The 16,052-nt window shown below is 42.9% G+C and overlaps 1 protein-coding gene across 14 annotated transcripts in view; it reads left to right on the top strand.

Moving 5' to 3' along the window:
- PTPN3 (protein tyrosine phosphatase non-receptor type 3) overlaps positions 1-16,052 on the top strand; it is a 229,171-nt gene that overhangs the window by 176,731 nt on the left and 36,388 nt on the right. For all 14 annotated transcript variants that reach the window (XR_009758410.1, XR_009758412.1, XR_009758411.1 and 11 more), the window contains 5 exons: positions 4,168-4,245; positions 5,361-5,417; positions 7,226-7,382; positions 9,242-9,405; positions 13,925-14,015. Coding sequence is in view for 11 of the 14 variants with exons in the window: in XM_061589650.1 (XP_061445634.1) it covers positions 4,168-4,245; positions 5,361-5,417; positions 7,226-7,382; positions 9,242-9,405; positions 13,925-14,015 (547 nt within the window). In the remaining 3 variants the exon portion in view is untranslated. The remainder of the gene's footprint in view (positions 1-4,167; positions 4,246-5,360; positions 5,418-7,225; positions 7,383-9,241; positions 9,406-13,924; positions 14,016-16,052) is intronic.

Below are 16,052 nucleotides of genomic sequence, written 5' to 3'. Positions count from 1 at the left end.
ACTGGTCGATAATTACCCAAACATAATGGGTCTAAGGAGGGTTTTTTCAGTAATGGTCTCACAAACGCCTGTTTCAGGCATCCCGGCAGGGAGCCTTGTTGAAGAGAGGCATTGACTACTCCACAGACCCATTCAGCCAGGTCCCCTCTGGCTTGTTTAATGATCCAGGAGGGACAAGGATCAAGCGGACAGGTGGTAGGTCTCATTCCTCCAAGGAGGCTGTATATCTCCAGGTTGAGCAAGTTGAAAGGAATCCATCTTAATTGGACAGACAGAGGCCGAAGGTACATCCTTAGAGACTGCATCAAAATTGGCTTCTAAGTTGGAGTGGATCTGATTGACCTTATTCGCAAAATAAAAGGCAAATTCTTGACAACGGGTTGGAGACAAATCCACGTTGTCCTCAGGATGAATAGGGTTAAGCAAATTTTTAACCACTCGGAATAGTTCAGCCGGCTGATTAACGGCTGATGAAATAGAAGCCGTAAAAAAGGCCTTTTGCGTAGATCGTCTTGTAATCGAATAGGTTTTCGAAAATTCTTTAACAACAAGTCGGTCAGATTCGTTCTGAGTTTTCCACCACCGTCGCTCTAGACCCCGACGAGTGCGTTTCATCGCCATCAGCTCATTGGAAAACCATGGGGCCGGTTTTGCTCTGGAACGCACAAGGGGACGCTCAGGGGCGATTGTGTCAACGGCCCTGGTCATTGAACTGTTCCAGAATTTGACCAGGGTGTCTACAGAATCACTTACTTGGGAGACAGGGAATTCCCCAAGAGCTGATAGGAAACCAACCGGATCCATCAGTCTCCTGGGGCGGACCATTCTAATCGGTCCCTTCTCCCCGCGGTGGGTATGAGTCGCAGTTAGTCTAAAGCTGACCAGGTAATGATCCGTCCATGACAATGGAGCTATAGAAAAATCGTACCACTCCTGGATCATTATCATCCTTTCCCACATAGAAAGCAAGATCGAGGGTGTGACCAGCTGTATGAGTAGGGCCTGTTATTAGTTGAGACATCCCCATAGTTGTCATGGCCGCCATAAAGTCTCGGGCATCTCCATGAAGTGGGGACTCCGCGTGGATATTGAAGTCACCCAAAACTAACAGCCTGGGAGACTCTACCATCAGCCCGGAGATCAGCTTGGAGAGCCTGGATAAGGGGACTGCTGGGCAGCGGGGAGGACGATACACCAGCAGAATCGCTATTTTGTCCCGCCCGCAGTTTTACATAAAGACACTTGAATCCAGCAAATTGCGGTAGAAGGCACCTGGTCATAGAGATGGAATCACGATAGACCACTGCGACTCCCCCACCCCGTCCCCCCGGTCTAGCCTGCTGATGTACACAGAAACCTGGAGGACAAAGACCAGTGAGGTTAACCCTGCCTAATTCATCCAACCAGGTTTCTGTAATACACGTCAAGTCGGCATGTTCATCCAGGATAAGGTCCTGAATGATCGTGGTTTTCTGATTTACCGACCTGGCGTTAAAAAGCATGACTAGTAAACCGGGAGAATTGTCATCCAAGTACACCTGTCTATTTGGCCGAGGTCGTCGTATAGAAGTTGATAACCAACGATGAGGTCGACTTCTCTTGATGTGATAGGAGGATTTCTTCATATCATATCTTCCCCTCCCACATAAAGTTGTTATAGGTTCTCCGAAAATAAGGTCCTTTAAGGGCTTTAGCATACCCGCCTCAACATTAAGTGGTATCGTAGCAGGTAAGAAGGATAGATTAGTTGGCTGGGTCGTATGGCATCAAGGGAATTTTGATTCCTCTTGCGGGACTAAGGCTATACTTTGTAAAGTGTCACACATAGCATCCAATTCTGGTATGACTGGCAGAACAAGAGTTGACGGTATTTTTAAGGTCTGAGCTTTATAGTGCGCATCCAAATCAAGATCCTTACGGGATCTAGAGGATAATCTCTTGCTCAGTAAGTTTTGAAGAAGTTTCTGTAAGTTATTAATAATATCCTGTTGGGCATTGTCAGAGAAACTAGTAAAGTTGGATAATAGCTCATCTGATCCATCACAGAAGGAGGCAGTCAGTTTATCCTCATGGTCTCCCTGAATGGGTGACTGTAATAGAGATTGAACTGGACTACTCATAAGTAAGGAGCTGGTGGAATCGTTATAACTATCCAGCACAACAAAGTCGCTACTGGTGAGGTTAAAATGGGGGTATGCCATAGATGTATAATTATCCTGAGGATACTTCCCCATAACTGATAATTGAGTTTGGGCTATTAGGTCAGGCCGATGCCAGTTTACACGAAGAGGGCGTGGTCTTCCTAAATTAACAAAATGTCTTCGCACTTAGATTCCAAACCTCAACAAAAAAGGTCTATTTGCCAAAAAAGTATTAACCATTCCATAAGATCTAAAAGTTAATAATACCACCATATCAAAAGAATTCTTGGTAAGAATAACTGCCTTAACTATATCTTCAAATTTAATTGGGACTACATTCAGGGATCGTAAAACCTCGAAAATATAAATTTTCCAATTGAGATATTGACCACTGTTATTATAGCATGGGAAATGGGATAGAACTATCTTATTCCGACTAAGTCGTAGGGAGTAGTACTCTGCATCATCCTTTCTTAAGGAGGTCCTGGTGGGAGAAACCAGCTGATTGTTAGCACCCACGGGAGGCGAAGCTATAAGAGGTGTTACAGGTGTCTCAAAAGCAATAGGAAGCAAACTAGAGGCTTTATTAGATGTCTTCTTAAAAGTCGTCTTCTCCTTATGTGCAACCAGATGAGGCTGTGATTGTATTTCAGCTGGGCCACCAGTCTCATAGGGACGCTTTACTGAATGACTCAGTAAAGTTCCTATCTGCCTGCTGTCCCTAAAGGTGTTATTTCTAGTGGCCATTACCTTGGCCTGAAGAGTGTCTGGGCTGAATGCCTTGTCGGTTGACAGGCGCTACTGTGTATTTCATAAGGATAGGGTTATTCTCCGTACTGTCCCTTCCTTCTGGCCTAAAGTGTTGTCTAATTTCCACTGTTAAGAGCTGGTGCTTCCTTCTTTCTGTCCCAACCCAGTCCACCCCACAGGGAAGGCGTGGCACTCACTAGATGTGAAAAGAGCCTTAAAAGTATATATTTCAAAAACAAAACCCTCCTGCCAAACAGATAGCTTATTTGTGTCTTTTCACCCAAATTCCTTAGGAAGGAAGGTCTCTACCTCAACACTAGCAAGGTGGATTAAAGCATGCATTACACTAGCATATACTTCCCTGAGACTGGCTCACCCAACCAAAGTAGTGGCCCACTCCACTAGGGCAGCAGCCACATCTGCAGCATTTTCCCAAAGCACTTCCCTTCTGGAGATATGCAGAGCGGCTACATGGGCTCATCCTAACACATTTATCAAACGTTACAAGATAAATGCTTACGCCTCTGCTGAGGTGGCCTTTGGGAGGAGAGTGCTACAGTACTCAAGCCAATAAGGTCATTATAGCCCAGCTAGATTCCTGCCCTGCATGGGTCAGCTTTGGTATGTCCCACCTGAGGTCATCTTGATATGCACAGGAGAAAAGATATTTCGTCTTACCATGAAACAGTTTTCTCTGTGCATGTCAAAGATGACCTCAGGGCCACTCCCTATGAGGGCTAGGCTGCCATAATAGTTTAAGCAAGCTTGTTTTAGCAGAGAGTGTGTGAGTGCTGTTCGTTTCTCTTCAGTTGTGTTTTATAATCGTTAAGTCTGTATTTGTTAGTGCTTGTGATAAGGAGCCACAGAGAGCAGGAAATCCTTGAAAAAATTGAACACGCTCTTTCTGCCTTCAACCGCTAGGTGGAGCTAGCTACCCAGAGAGGTCATCTTTGACATGCACAGAGAAAACCGTTTCACTGTAAAACCAAATGTCTTTTCTGAGTTCAGGACTATAACCTTTGTAAGGTTTTGTTTTTAAATGAGCTTATGGAAAGCATCAGAATGGCATGGGAGCTATTTTCAATTTAACATTGCAGATTGTGAAAAACCCATGCTGTCTATAATATACAGCACTCTCATGGCTGTATAATATAAAACGAAATTACAGTGTACCATTTGTAATTCAGTAATATGACAGCATAGGTCAGGGGTCTGAGTACTTTTGCAAGGCACTGCATGAAACACACACCAAAGGCCTGTTTTTCTTGTCTTCCAGAATGAAGTTATTGATGGAGACTTACTTTTGATACGCATTTTACCAGATGAAGATGGAAAATTTGGATTTAACCTGAAGGTAAAAAGCACTTGGATCATCAAATGTAATTGGGGGGGGGGTTGAAGGAAATTATTAAGAAATGTTTGTATTTTAAATGTACTTTTATGTAAGTTCCTGTGCTGTCAGAACAGATTCATTTAATGGAGCATTGATGATTATTCCTCCCCATCTTCTCCCCTGAAGAAATCAGAGAATTTTGTTGTCCTCAGTTATTAGGGTTATTCCTTTTTGGCCAATTTATAATTAGTACTGTATGGATGTTAATTATAAAAGAGCTTGGTCTTCAAGATTTCAAATGGGAATAAAAAAGTTTTGAACATGCCAGTGGCAACACCAGGGAGCAGGGCAGAGGAATGAAATAAATGGAAGGTAGAAATATGGTACAAATGTGAAAGGAAATGAGTAAACTTTAAGGCATGCTGACATGGGGTGGAAAAAATATAAAATATTTTCCCCCCTTAGTCTGTGGATCAACACATTCTGCCTGAAGTAGGTAGGCTGACTTATAATATATCTAAAGCTAATGTCTGTACTTAGCTTTGGGAAAGTTGAACTATGAATTCCCTGCCACGAGGAAATGGCTGCAATTTCCAAAGAAGGATTGGATATCAATAGAGAGTGATGTCAAACATTGCATGCCAAACTCCAACTACATCTTCTGCCGTTGTGTGACTGGTGGGCATCTGTAATTTTCAAGTTACTCTCTCAAGTGAGCTCTGAGGAAAAAAGGTTTGAGGACCCCTTTCCTGGAGGGCACTTGCAATTCACATGTAGCCTTAGTAAGGCCAGTTGAGCCTCATCATCCTGTCATATGAACAATTTTGAAGGTGTCCTAGATCATATCCATCACCCTTCAGCAGCCTAGTATCACAGGGGAAGCTTTTTGGTCAATCTTTGTTTCAGGTCAAGCTTGTCTGACTACTAAACTCTGAAAAGCCCCAAGATCCACCCCCAGATCATTGTTTGAAAACTTCTGTTACAGATAAGTCATGTATTGGACCTACACACGATCCTATACGTGTCTAGCCAAAAGAAAACCCCACTGAGATTGACAGGACTTACTCCCAGATAAACGAATGTAGGATTTCAGCCTAAATCAGTTCACATTAATTGTTTTTGGGATAATGTTTTAGGGTGGTATTGATCAGAAGATACCTCTGGTTGTATCCAGAATCATTCCAGGTTCTCCTGTAAGTATAACCTTTTAAACTTTCTTCATTTTTGTGCTGGTAGTAGAATAATGGTTGCGGGCCAGCTCCAGACACTCTTGGATGAGACCGATTATCTGGATCCATTTCAGTCGGGTTTCAGGCCTGGTTTTGGCACAGAAACAGCCTTGGTCGCCCTGTATGATGGCCTTTGTTGGGAGAGAGACAGGGGGAGTGTGACTCTGTTGATTCTCCTTGATCTCTCAGCAGCTTTCGATACCATTGATCATGGTATCCTTCTGGGAAGACTGGCTGAGTTGGGAGTGAGAGGGACTGCATGGCGGTGGTTCTGCTCCTACTTGGCAGGTTGGCTCCAGAAGGTGGTGCTTGGGGAACATTGCTCGGCACCCTGGACTCTCCAGTATGGGGTTCCACAGGTGTTAGTTCTGTCCCCCATGCTGTTCAACATCTACATGAAACCATTGGGTGCGGTCATCCGGAGCTTTGGAGTGCGTTGCCATCAGTATGCTGATGACACGCAGCTCTATTTCTCCTTTTCATCTTCTTCAGGTGAGGCTGTCAATGTGCTGAACTGGTGCCTGGCTGCGACAATCGACTGGATGAGAGCTAATAAACTGAGGCTCAATCCAGACAAGACTGAGATGCTGCTAGTGGGTGGTTCTTCTGACCAGATGGTGGATGTCCAACCTGTTCTGGAGGGGGTTGCACTCCCCTGAAGGAGCAGGTTCGTAGCTTGGGGGTTCTCCTAGAACCATGTCTGTCACTTGAGGCTCTCAGGTAGCCTCGGTGGCACGGAGTGCCTTCTACTAACTTCGGTTGGTGGCCCAGCTGCGCCCCTATCTGGACAGGGATAACCTGGCTTCAGTTGTCCATGTTCTGGTAACCTCCAAGTTAGATTACTGCAATGCACTCTATGTGGGGTTGCCTTTGAAGATGGTTCGGAAACTGCAGCTTGTGCAAAATGCAGCAGCCAGATTGGTAAAAGGGATCAGACGGTCCGAACATATAAAACCAATTCTGGCCGGCTTGCATTGGCTGCCTGCATGTTTCCAAGTTCGATTCAAGGTGCTGGTTTTAACCTATAAAGCCTTACATGGTTTGGGACCACAATACTTGATGGAATGCCTCTCCCAATACGAACCCACCCGTACACTATGCTCAACATCAAAGGCCCTCCTCCGGGTGCCTACTCCGAGGGAAGCTGGGAGTCTGGCAACAAGGGAGAGGGCCTTCTCAGTGGTGGCCCCCAAATTATGGAATGATCTGCCTGACGAGGTGTGCCTGACGCCATCACTGTTATCTTTTCGGCAGCAGGTCAAGACTTTTCTCCCAGGCATTTTAGCATGCGTTTTAAAATTGTTTTTATATTGTTTTAAATTGTGTTTTAATTTTTTAAAAAAATATGTGTTTTAAATTTGTATATTTGTTTTTAATGTTTTTAATTACTGTAAACCGCCCAGAGAGCTTTGGCTATGGGGCGGTATACAAATACAAGAAATAAATTAAATAAATAAATAAGGGAGTGAGAGGAAAACCTGGCCAGGCGCTGGATGTGTATTTTCTTTAAGGAAATCATACAGTCAAAATTTAGGCCTCTGGATTGTTTGTTCATTCATTCTCAGTTTGAGCTGAATAGTATGAGACATTGCTGATTGTCAGAAATATATTAAATAAATTTCCCATTTTTGTTGATGCAGAGAATGAGATAAAGAATAATGCTCCTAATCAATGATTGAGTTAATTGCTTCACACTGAAGTTACTACCCAAGTTGTTTCTTAGACTGAAAGGTTTGAAAATACTGACACCGTTTTCTTTGGTCTCACGGCAGTCTGATAAGTGCGTTCCAAAATTGCTTGAAGGTGATCAGATAGTATTAATCAATGGCCGGGACATCTCTGAACACACACATGACCAGGTAGTGATGTTTATAAAAGCCAGCAGAGAGTCACACACACGAGAGCTCGTGCTTCTGATCAGGCGAAAAGGTAACTATATATGTGATGCATTTGTATTAAAGAGTGGCATTATGGTGGAATCATGCTGCTTTGAGCATAATATGTCTGTTCAGAATTTGGGATAAGGGAGAAGCTTGATTCAGTTCACATTTAAAGGTGAATCTATCAAATTCTCACTTTCTAAAACAACCTGAGAACTGAAACATAACCATTCTTTGAATTTTGCACCTGTCCGAATTTTACAATGCAGTTCTCTAACCAATCAATGCTTACAAAAATCCATATATTAAGGGAAAGTGTGCATAAAAATGAATATATTAGTGAAAAAAAACACAAATGCATATATTAGGGGAAATTGCTTGCAAAAATGTATACATTAGTCAAACTGCATAGAAAAATGTGTTTATTAGAAGAAATTTGCACTAAAATGCTGATGAGTTTTCAAATAGCTGCAGAAATATGGTGAACTGAATTTAAGATTTGAAAAATGACAGAGAACCGAGATTGATAGATCCTTTCATCCCTATCAGGATTATTATCTGTATATTAGAAGTTTCTTTTCTTTCAAGGTATTTCTTAATTTACTGCAAGAAGTCACTTGAAACAACTAAAGCTTTCACTTTTATCATTATTAGTGTGAGAAAGATAATAGTTTCAGAGAGATTTGCGAGAAAACACTATTGATTGTTGAATACAGGAAATTGAAATGATTGTGAGATTCTGTATGAGATTTGCACTTTAATAATAAATATTGAGCAGGATCCAAAGAGCCATGAGTAGAGTTTGCATACATGTATGTTCCATGGCTTCGGACTCTCCCCTCATGCCCTGGATGGGGCCAGACTGGTCTTCCTGGGAGGCAGGATGTGCAGACTTAATTGAGCTCTGCAGTCCTAGGGCAACTAGCAGTTGAAGCTGAGCATTCCTTTTGGCATGGAAGAGAAGAAAACATTTTTTATTCTCCCCACCCCACCCCCCGGTCTTTGAATTTCACAACTCCATTGGTCTGGATCAGGCATCACAAATCTGAGACTCCAAACCATCCTCCTCATGCTCAGGTTCCCACCTTCTCTTCCTAATTTCTCTGTAACCCTAGTTTTCTGTGACATTTGGAAACTAATTTCACTCTGGTTGCAAATCATGTTTTCAGGTAAGAGACTAGAGTTAAATGTTTCAAATTGCCTGCTTAAAACAAGGCTGTAATATCCAAGCCAAGGCATGTAGGCAAAAGTGGTTTAACATTTTATCAAAAGTGATGCAAAACAGTTGCTAGATGGTCACCTATTCAGGGATGTAGTAGATTTTCTGCATTACCATGGGGGTGGACAAGATGACCTTTGAGATTGTCTTTTAACTCTATGATTAACATCTTGCTTTGAGTGAATACCACACACGAGTCACACATAAAGCTAGCTAGTTAGATTGGCTATTTGGCAGAAAATCTTTCTAGAGCAAATTACCTGGAGAAGGATTTCCCAATAGTAGTTGATTACCTAAGGCAAGTAAGCCAACACATATAACCGGAAAAGCTGGTCTATCCTCAGCTCTTTGCCGTTTAGAATAAAATCTTTAAGGTTTCTCAGAAGCTTCAGTGTTCCAAAATATTCATTTCACCAGTCAATATAATTTTTCCCAAGGTTTCAGCTATTCACCACAGAAGAAAAGAATGTTGCTTGTCTGTAACTGTCCTGAGAGAGAGACTGAATTACACCTTCCTCCCCTCCAATATTTCCCTGCCCAAGGATGCATGTTTTAGAGCTATCAAACAGCAAGTTACAGCATAGCAACTTTTAAAAATCTATCCTCTTTCGTGTACATTTTTTTTAACCCACCTAGACTTTACTGTTTAAAGAATGTTAAAAATCTGGATTTGCCTCTGTCTCTTTTAGTTGTTAGACCATTTATTGAGAGCAAGTCAGAGGATGAAGCTGATACCTTTAGTTTTCTGGGGACAATTCTTCCCAACTGTTCTGAGTATGGTGAGACTTTAGAAGAATCAATGGAGCAGCTGAAGAAAGGGCTGGAAAGTGGAACAGTCCTAATTCAATTTGAGGTAAGCAACCAGCACAGTGTTGGGCCCTTGGACTGAATTTGTCCGTTCCTGAACAAACTCAAAGAACCCCCCCCCCCAGTACTCTTAGCTGCTCTCCTTCTTCCATCTTTCTTTTGTCTCTGGTCATCTGGTGTACTCATTGATAGCATTGGCCTGGAAATAGTGCACTCTGTGTTCCAGAAGCCAAGTGTTCATCTAGGTGCCCTCTCTTCAACAAGTTGGGCCTGCCAAAGCAGCATTGTAAGTCATGACGTAAAATCATAAGAAGAGCCTTGCTGGATCAGGTCAAAGATCCATTTAATCCAGCACCCTGTTCTCATAGTGACCAACCAAATGCCTATGGGAATTCCTCAAGCAGGACCTGAGTGTAACAATGTTCTTTCCACTTGCAATCCCAGTAACTGGTACTCAGTGTGGCATAGTAGTTAGAGTTGGACTTGGACCTCAGAAACCAGTTTTCAAATCCTCACTCAGTCCTGAAGCTTGGGCCAGTCACAGTCTCTCAGCCTAACCTACCTCACAGGTTTGTTGTGAGGATAAAATGGAGAAGGAGAAGAATCATGTGTGCCATCTTGAGCTACTTGGAGGAAAGGTAGGATAAAAATATAATAATAAATAAATACTGCCTTCAACAGCCAGTGTAGCCATCTTGGCTAGTAGCCATTGATAGTCTTATTCTCTATGTAATTACCTGATCCCCTGTTAAAGCCATCCAAGTTGGTGGCCATCACTACATCATGTGGAAGTGAATTCCATAGTTCGCATGAAGAAGTTTTTTCTTTTATCTGGCATGAATCTTCTACCACATTGCCTCGATTTTCTGAGCAAGCAGGAATTGGAATAACTGCTGTAATAGCAGTGGTAGCAATGTGGTGTCCTCTAAATGATGTTGGACTCCAGCTGCTATCAGCCCCAGCCAGCATGACCAAAGGTCAGGGTAATGGAAGTGGTGGCCTTCACAACATCTGGAGGCCACCACATTGGTACCTGTGTAATGTTAGCTTTTCTCCATTAAGGATCATTTAAACAATTTAAATCGTGTTTTAGCTAGTTGCTAAAAATATAAACGAAGAAAAACCCAACATTTTGTTAATAATTGCAGCTTGGATAGGCTTACACCACCTCATGTATTTCACCAGGAAATTGAAACCTAAATGCAGCTGTTTAATTAGCAGATTTAATATTTAGCAGCATGTAGCTAATATCATTATGCCATAATCTAGATTTAATTTAGCAGTCTATTCAGATGACACACAGCTGTCAAAATAGTAAGCTTTATCTTTTTACAATTTCTGTATTGCTGTAATCACACTAAGAACTTTAGCATTAAAATGTACATTCAGCATCTCCCAGTTTTGTGTATTATTAATGAAGACTAGTATTCCTGTTAGTAATTTATAATGCTCTGTTTTTAATCTTAAATATAATCTGTCTGAAAAGTTGTTTAACTACATAGGTATCTCAGTGAGATGTGCAATAGCATACAATTGATAACTGAGGAGGTTACATTGTCAATTGTTAGAAACTAGAAGATGTTTAATGACTTTGTTCAATCAGCTTAATATTTGACAATATTATGGGAGCTTAATATTTAACAATAGTAGAAAATGTTGTTATTGACTCAGGAAACTATATTTTGACTTGAGCTGCTGTAACGATTCAAAATGTGCTTAATCAGGTTTGTTCCCTACAAGTTGATCCCTGTGTTTTCAATTTAAAATGTTCAGTTTATTGTAGCATCAGGACTCTGGGCAGGAAGGCACATGGAAAGGGTCATCCCAATGCACGTTCCTCCCCTTGTAAATGATGCTCTCCCTGGCGCATTAAACAGCTGGTTGGTGGGCTGTGTATATACAATTGTGATGGAAAGATGGTGTGTAGGGATGACTCCTCAACTTCACTTTCCTGCCCATCACAATTGTGCTGTTCCAGGCAGCAAAATTCAACAGTGGGGAATTTGGTAATATAGGCCAGCTTGGGCACCTGCAGTAGGCCATACTGAAGACCTGTGAGGGCTGCCCACATGTGGCCTAAAGTTTGGAAGGGAGGAGATGGGGCTACCTGTTGAAGGTGGGATATTTTGGAAGAAAACCAAAGGTATTTAAGAACATAAGAACATAAGAAGAGCCTGCTGGATCAGGCCAGTGGCCCATCTAGTCCAGCATCCTGTTCTCACAGTGGCCAATCAGGTGCCTGGGGGAAGCCCGCAAGCAGGACCCGAGTGCAAGAACACTCTCCCCTCCTGAGGCTTCCGGCAACTGGTTTTCAGAAGCATGCTGCCTCTGACTAGGGTGGCAGAGCACAGCCATCATGGCTAGTAGCCATTGATAGCCCTGTCCTCCATGAATTTGTCTAATCTTCTTTTAAAGCCGTCCAAGCTGGTGGCCATTACTGCATCTTGTGGGAGCAAATTCCATAGTTTAACTATGCGCTGAGTAAAGAAGTACTTCCTTTTGTCTGTCCTGAATCTTCCAACTTTCAGCTTCTTGGAATGTCCACGAGTTCTAGTATTATGAGAGAGGGAGAAGAACTTTTCTCTATCCACTTTCTCAATGCCATGCATAATTTTATACACTTCTATCATGTCTCCTCTGACCCGCCTTTTCTCTAAACTAAAAAGCCCCAAATGCTGCAACCTTTCCTCGTAAGGGAGTCGCTCCATCCCCTTGATCATTCTGGTTGCCCTCTTCTGAACCTTTTCCAACTCTATAATATCCTTTTTGAGATGAGGCGACCAGAACTGTATACAGTATTCCAAATGCGGCCGCACCATAGATTTATACAACAGCATTATGATATCGGCTGTTTTATTTTCAATACCTTTCCTAATTATCGCTAGCATGGAATTTGCCTTTTTCACAGCTGCCGCACACTGGGTCGACATTTTCATCGTGCTGTCCACTACAACCCCGAGGTCTCTCTCCTGGTCGGTCACCACCAGTTCAGACCCCATGAGCGTATATGTGATATTAAGATTTTTTTGCTCCAATATGCATAATTTTACACTTGTTTATATTGAATTGCATTTGCCATTTTTCCGCCCATTCACTCAGTTTGGAGAGGTCTTTTTGGAGCTCTTCGCAATCCCTTTTTGTTTTAACAACCCTGAACAATTTAGTGTCGTCAGCAAACTTGGCCACTTCACTGCTCACTCCTAATTCTAGGTCATTAATGAACAAGTTGAAAAGTACAGGTCCCAATACCGATCCTTGAGGGACTCCACTTTCTACAGCCCTCCATTAGGAGAACTGTCCGTTTATTCCTACTCTCTGCTTTCTGCTTCTTAACCAATTCCTTATCCACAAGAGGACCTCTCCTCTTATTCCATGACTGCTAAGCTTTCTCAGAAGTCTTTGGTAAGGTACCTTGTCAAACGCTTTTTGGAAGTCTAAGTACACTATGTCCACTGGATCACCTCTATCTATATGCTTGTTGACACTCTCAAAGAATTCTAATAGGTTACTGAGACAGGACTTTCCCTTGCAGAAGCCGTGCTGGCTCTGCTTCAGCAAGGCTTGTTCTTCTATGTGCTTAGTTAATCTAGCTTTAATAATACTTTCTACCAGTTTCCCAGGGACAGAAGTTAAGCTAACTGGCCTGTAATTTCCGGGATCCCCTCTGGATCCCTTTTTGAAGATTGGCGTTACATTTGCCACTTTCCAGTCCTCAGGCACGGAGGAGGACCCAAGGGACAAGTTACATATTTTAGTTAGCAGATCAGCAATTTCACATTTGAGTTCTTTGAGAACTCTGCTGAGGCAACACTTTTCCATAATTAGCTGGAAGAAGAATTAAAACACTTTTTAATTGTTCTAAATATACCATTCCCCATGGTCAAAATCATATCTACTCAAAAGGTATACTTCATTCAACAAAAGTTCCTGGCAGCTTCAAATAAGCTTATGGCTCACAGACTGTCACTTTTCTTGCTTCCTTTTGATCTCAGCTGAGGGATCAATAAGCAATTTCCTTATTCGTAGCATGTGAATTGCTCCATGTCAATTCCTGTTCTTGCAACTGGAGGGGGGTAGTTCTTTATTATGGTTTTTTCTCTTGTTTTAATTGAAATAGAGCTGTTCATAACAATAGCCTGGACTAGGATGGGGGGCACTGGAGCAGAGAGGATGCAGCAGAGGCTTGATGAGCAAGCACAGGATGAAGTACCCCTTCCTGCCCAGTGACGCTCCTCTATAAGCACCTACCCCTACATTGTCATTTATGGGCAAACACTTTGGAACAGGCCGCCAAAATAAAATGTAGCTTAATTTGTGTAATTAAGAGAATGTCTAAGTGGATCGTATGATCAGAAGAGCCAAGGTCTGGCCAGAGATGTGAAGTCTCTGTAATTACAAGAGCACTTCAAATTCTAGGGCCAAGCACCATGCTCAAGATGCCATCCTCAGGGACTAGATACTGCCGGTTGTTCATTTGTGGGGAAATATTTTACATTTCTCATGACTGAATTTGATCCTTGATACCTTACTATATTATTTATTGAAGATTTCTTATTTTATTTCAGCAACTTTACAGAAAAAAGCCAGGACTAGCTGTTACTTCCGCAAAGCTACCTCAAAACATGGACAAAAATCGGTACAAAGATGTTTTACCATGTGAGTGTTAATTATCTTTTCAAAATCATTTCCTGTAGTGCCAAACATGGGTAATTCCATGCCTATCAGTCTGAAAGTGAGATGGGACCACCCAAAAATAATGTGGCTTCTACATGTTCAGGATATTCCCTAGGTAAGCAAAAGTAGTTACCAGATTGTTACCCAATTATTTAGGGTGTTTAAAATTAGTTGTAAATGGGCCTAAACTTGCCTTATGCCATGTCTACATGACTGGTGCACTAGTAGAGCATATAGTTCCCTGTATAGCGGGCCTGCACAAAGTATACCCAGCTCCCATGGATCATGGGTCAGTGGTTCAACACCCATTCAGAGGGAAATGCCCTTTTACCATGCAACCAAGGGAAGGCCAGAAAAAAACCAGCAAAGGCAGCCAGAAGAATACACTGACAACAGTATCCTCCAGTTGCCCATTCCATGGGGTGTGGGGCTGGAAAGCAGAAATTGGGGGGTTGAATCCCACCAGACTGAAGGATGGAAATGCCCTGCTCACATTTGTCTGAATGTCTGAAAAACTGAAACCCTTTGCAAACTCTACAGAATAATTCCCTAACCCCTCAGCCATCACAGCTGACAGGAGCCTGAACACATTGTGCGTCATTTGTCTTGCCCCTACTGCCAGCCACATTGATGTCAGGAGCACAGGGATTGCAAGAGGGAGCCCTAGTCTGATGAAACAATGTACGCCTTTTGTGCTGAGATTCCTGTTTCAAATCCAGGGTATGAGTCCAGACTAGAAAAGGGGTGAGCCTTTTCCCCCACCACCACACCCATATCCAGGCACACCTAAGCCAATCAATTCTTTGACACACTCCTTCTGGCAACCTACATGAGCAATCCACCCCCTAATTATTTTACCTGATAGGCCAGCTGTACCAAATAGCATCCCAGCAGGACTCATTGCCCTCCCCACCCTTCACTCAGCATCACTCCTCTCCCACCATCCCAAATGGCTACTTCATATTCCCTGGTAGCAGCATCCATTCCATGTGCACCTTGAAAGCCTGCACCCTAACACTTGGGGAGCATAAGTGAGCAGAGACAGGAGGGAGCAATGCCCCTAAGCCCATGAAACTCCTTGCTCTTCTTTCACAGTCCCATCCTGAGACCAACTTAAATTAGGTTGGAGGAAAGGGATACCTATCTACCACTCCCTAGCAAGAAAGAAACAATACAATTGGGCCCCGCTTTTCGGCATTCCGCTAATATGGCGGCGCCAGTGGGGCGATCAGCTGTAGCATGGGGAGCTCCAGTCGCCACGCTCTAGCTGACAGTGATCAGCTGTAGCGCGGGGGCTCTCCGTGCTACAGCTGGAGCACAGTGGCTGGAGCTCCCCGCGCTACAGCTATATTGCCTGGATTGCCTGGTGTGTGTTTCTTAGTGTGTATTATATAATATAGTAGGGCCCCACTTTTTGGCAGGGGTCTGGAATGTAACCCGCTGTATGAATGGGGCCCTACTGTACTTCTGTCAAAGTCAAATCCTTTATTGAATAGCATTGGGGATGTGGGGGAACCTGAAAAGGAGAGAGAGACAAGTGGAATTGCCAATTAGTCATTCCAGCAGAACTCCTGTGTCTTGGACAGTTACCCAACAGCCAGCAGGATGGCTGGTACAATCTCCCCTATAGCACCAACTCCAGGCACCGCTTAAATAACTGCCTTTCGTGCAGCATGCAGGAGCCTGCTGGAACAAGTGGTTGACCAATCCCAGCTCTTATATACAGTACAGCAGGGGGAAATTTCAGAAGGGTTGGAAAAAAGAAAAAAGTGTTTTCCTCTGTTCCTCCACCCTCTTGCCAGCCTTAGATTGTGTGGGGTTTTTTGTCGTTTCCCACCATGTTGTATTTTATTTTTGAAGCATTGTTGTATAGTATTGCTTTATTGATGCATTACATTCAAACTCTGATTCAACGCTTAGAAAGCAACCTGATTCAGCTTGGAGCAATTTTGAGGTTGCCTGATTTGAGGAAGCTGAAGCTTCATGTCTCCCCATTCACTATCATGGAGGATTCAAAAA

Source organism: Rhineura floridana, chromosome 11 (assembly GCF_030035675.1).
Source record: "Rhineura floridana isolate rRhiFlo1 chromosome 11, rRhiFlo1.hap2, whole genome shotgun sequence".
Taxonomy (NCBI): Eukaryota; Metazoa; Chordata; class Lepidosauria; order Squamata; family Rhineuridae; genus Rhineura; species Rhineura floridana.
This window is presented reverse-complemented; position numbering and strand designations above follow the sequence as displayed.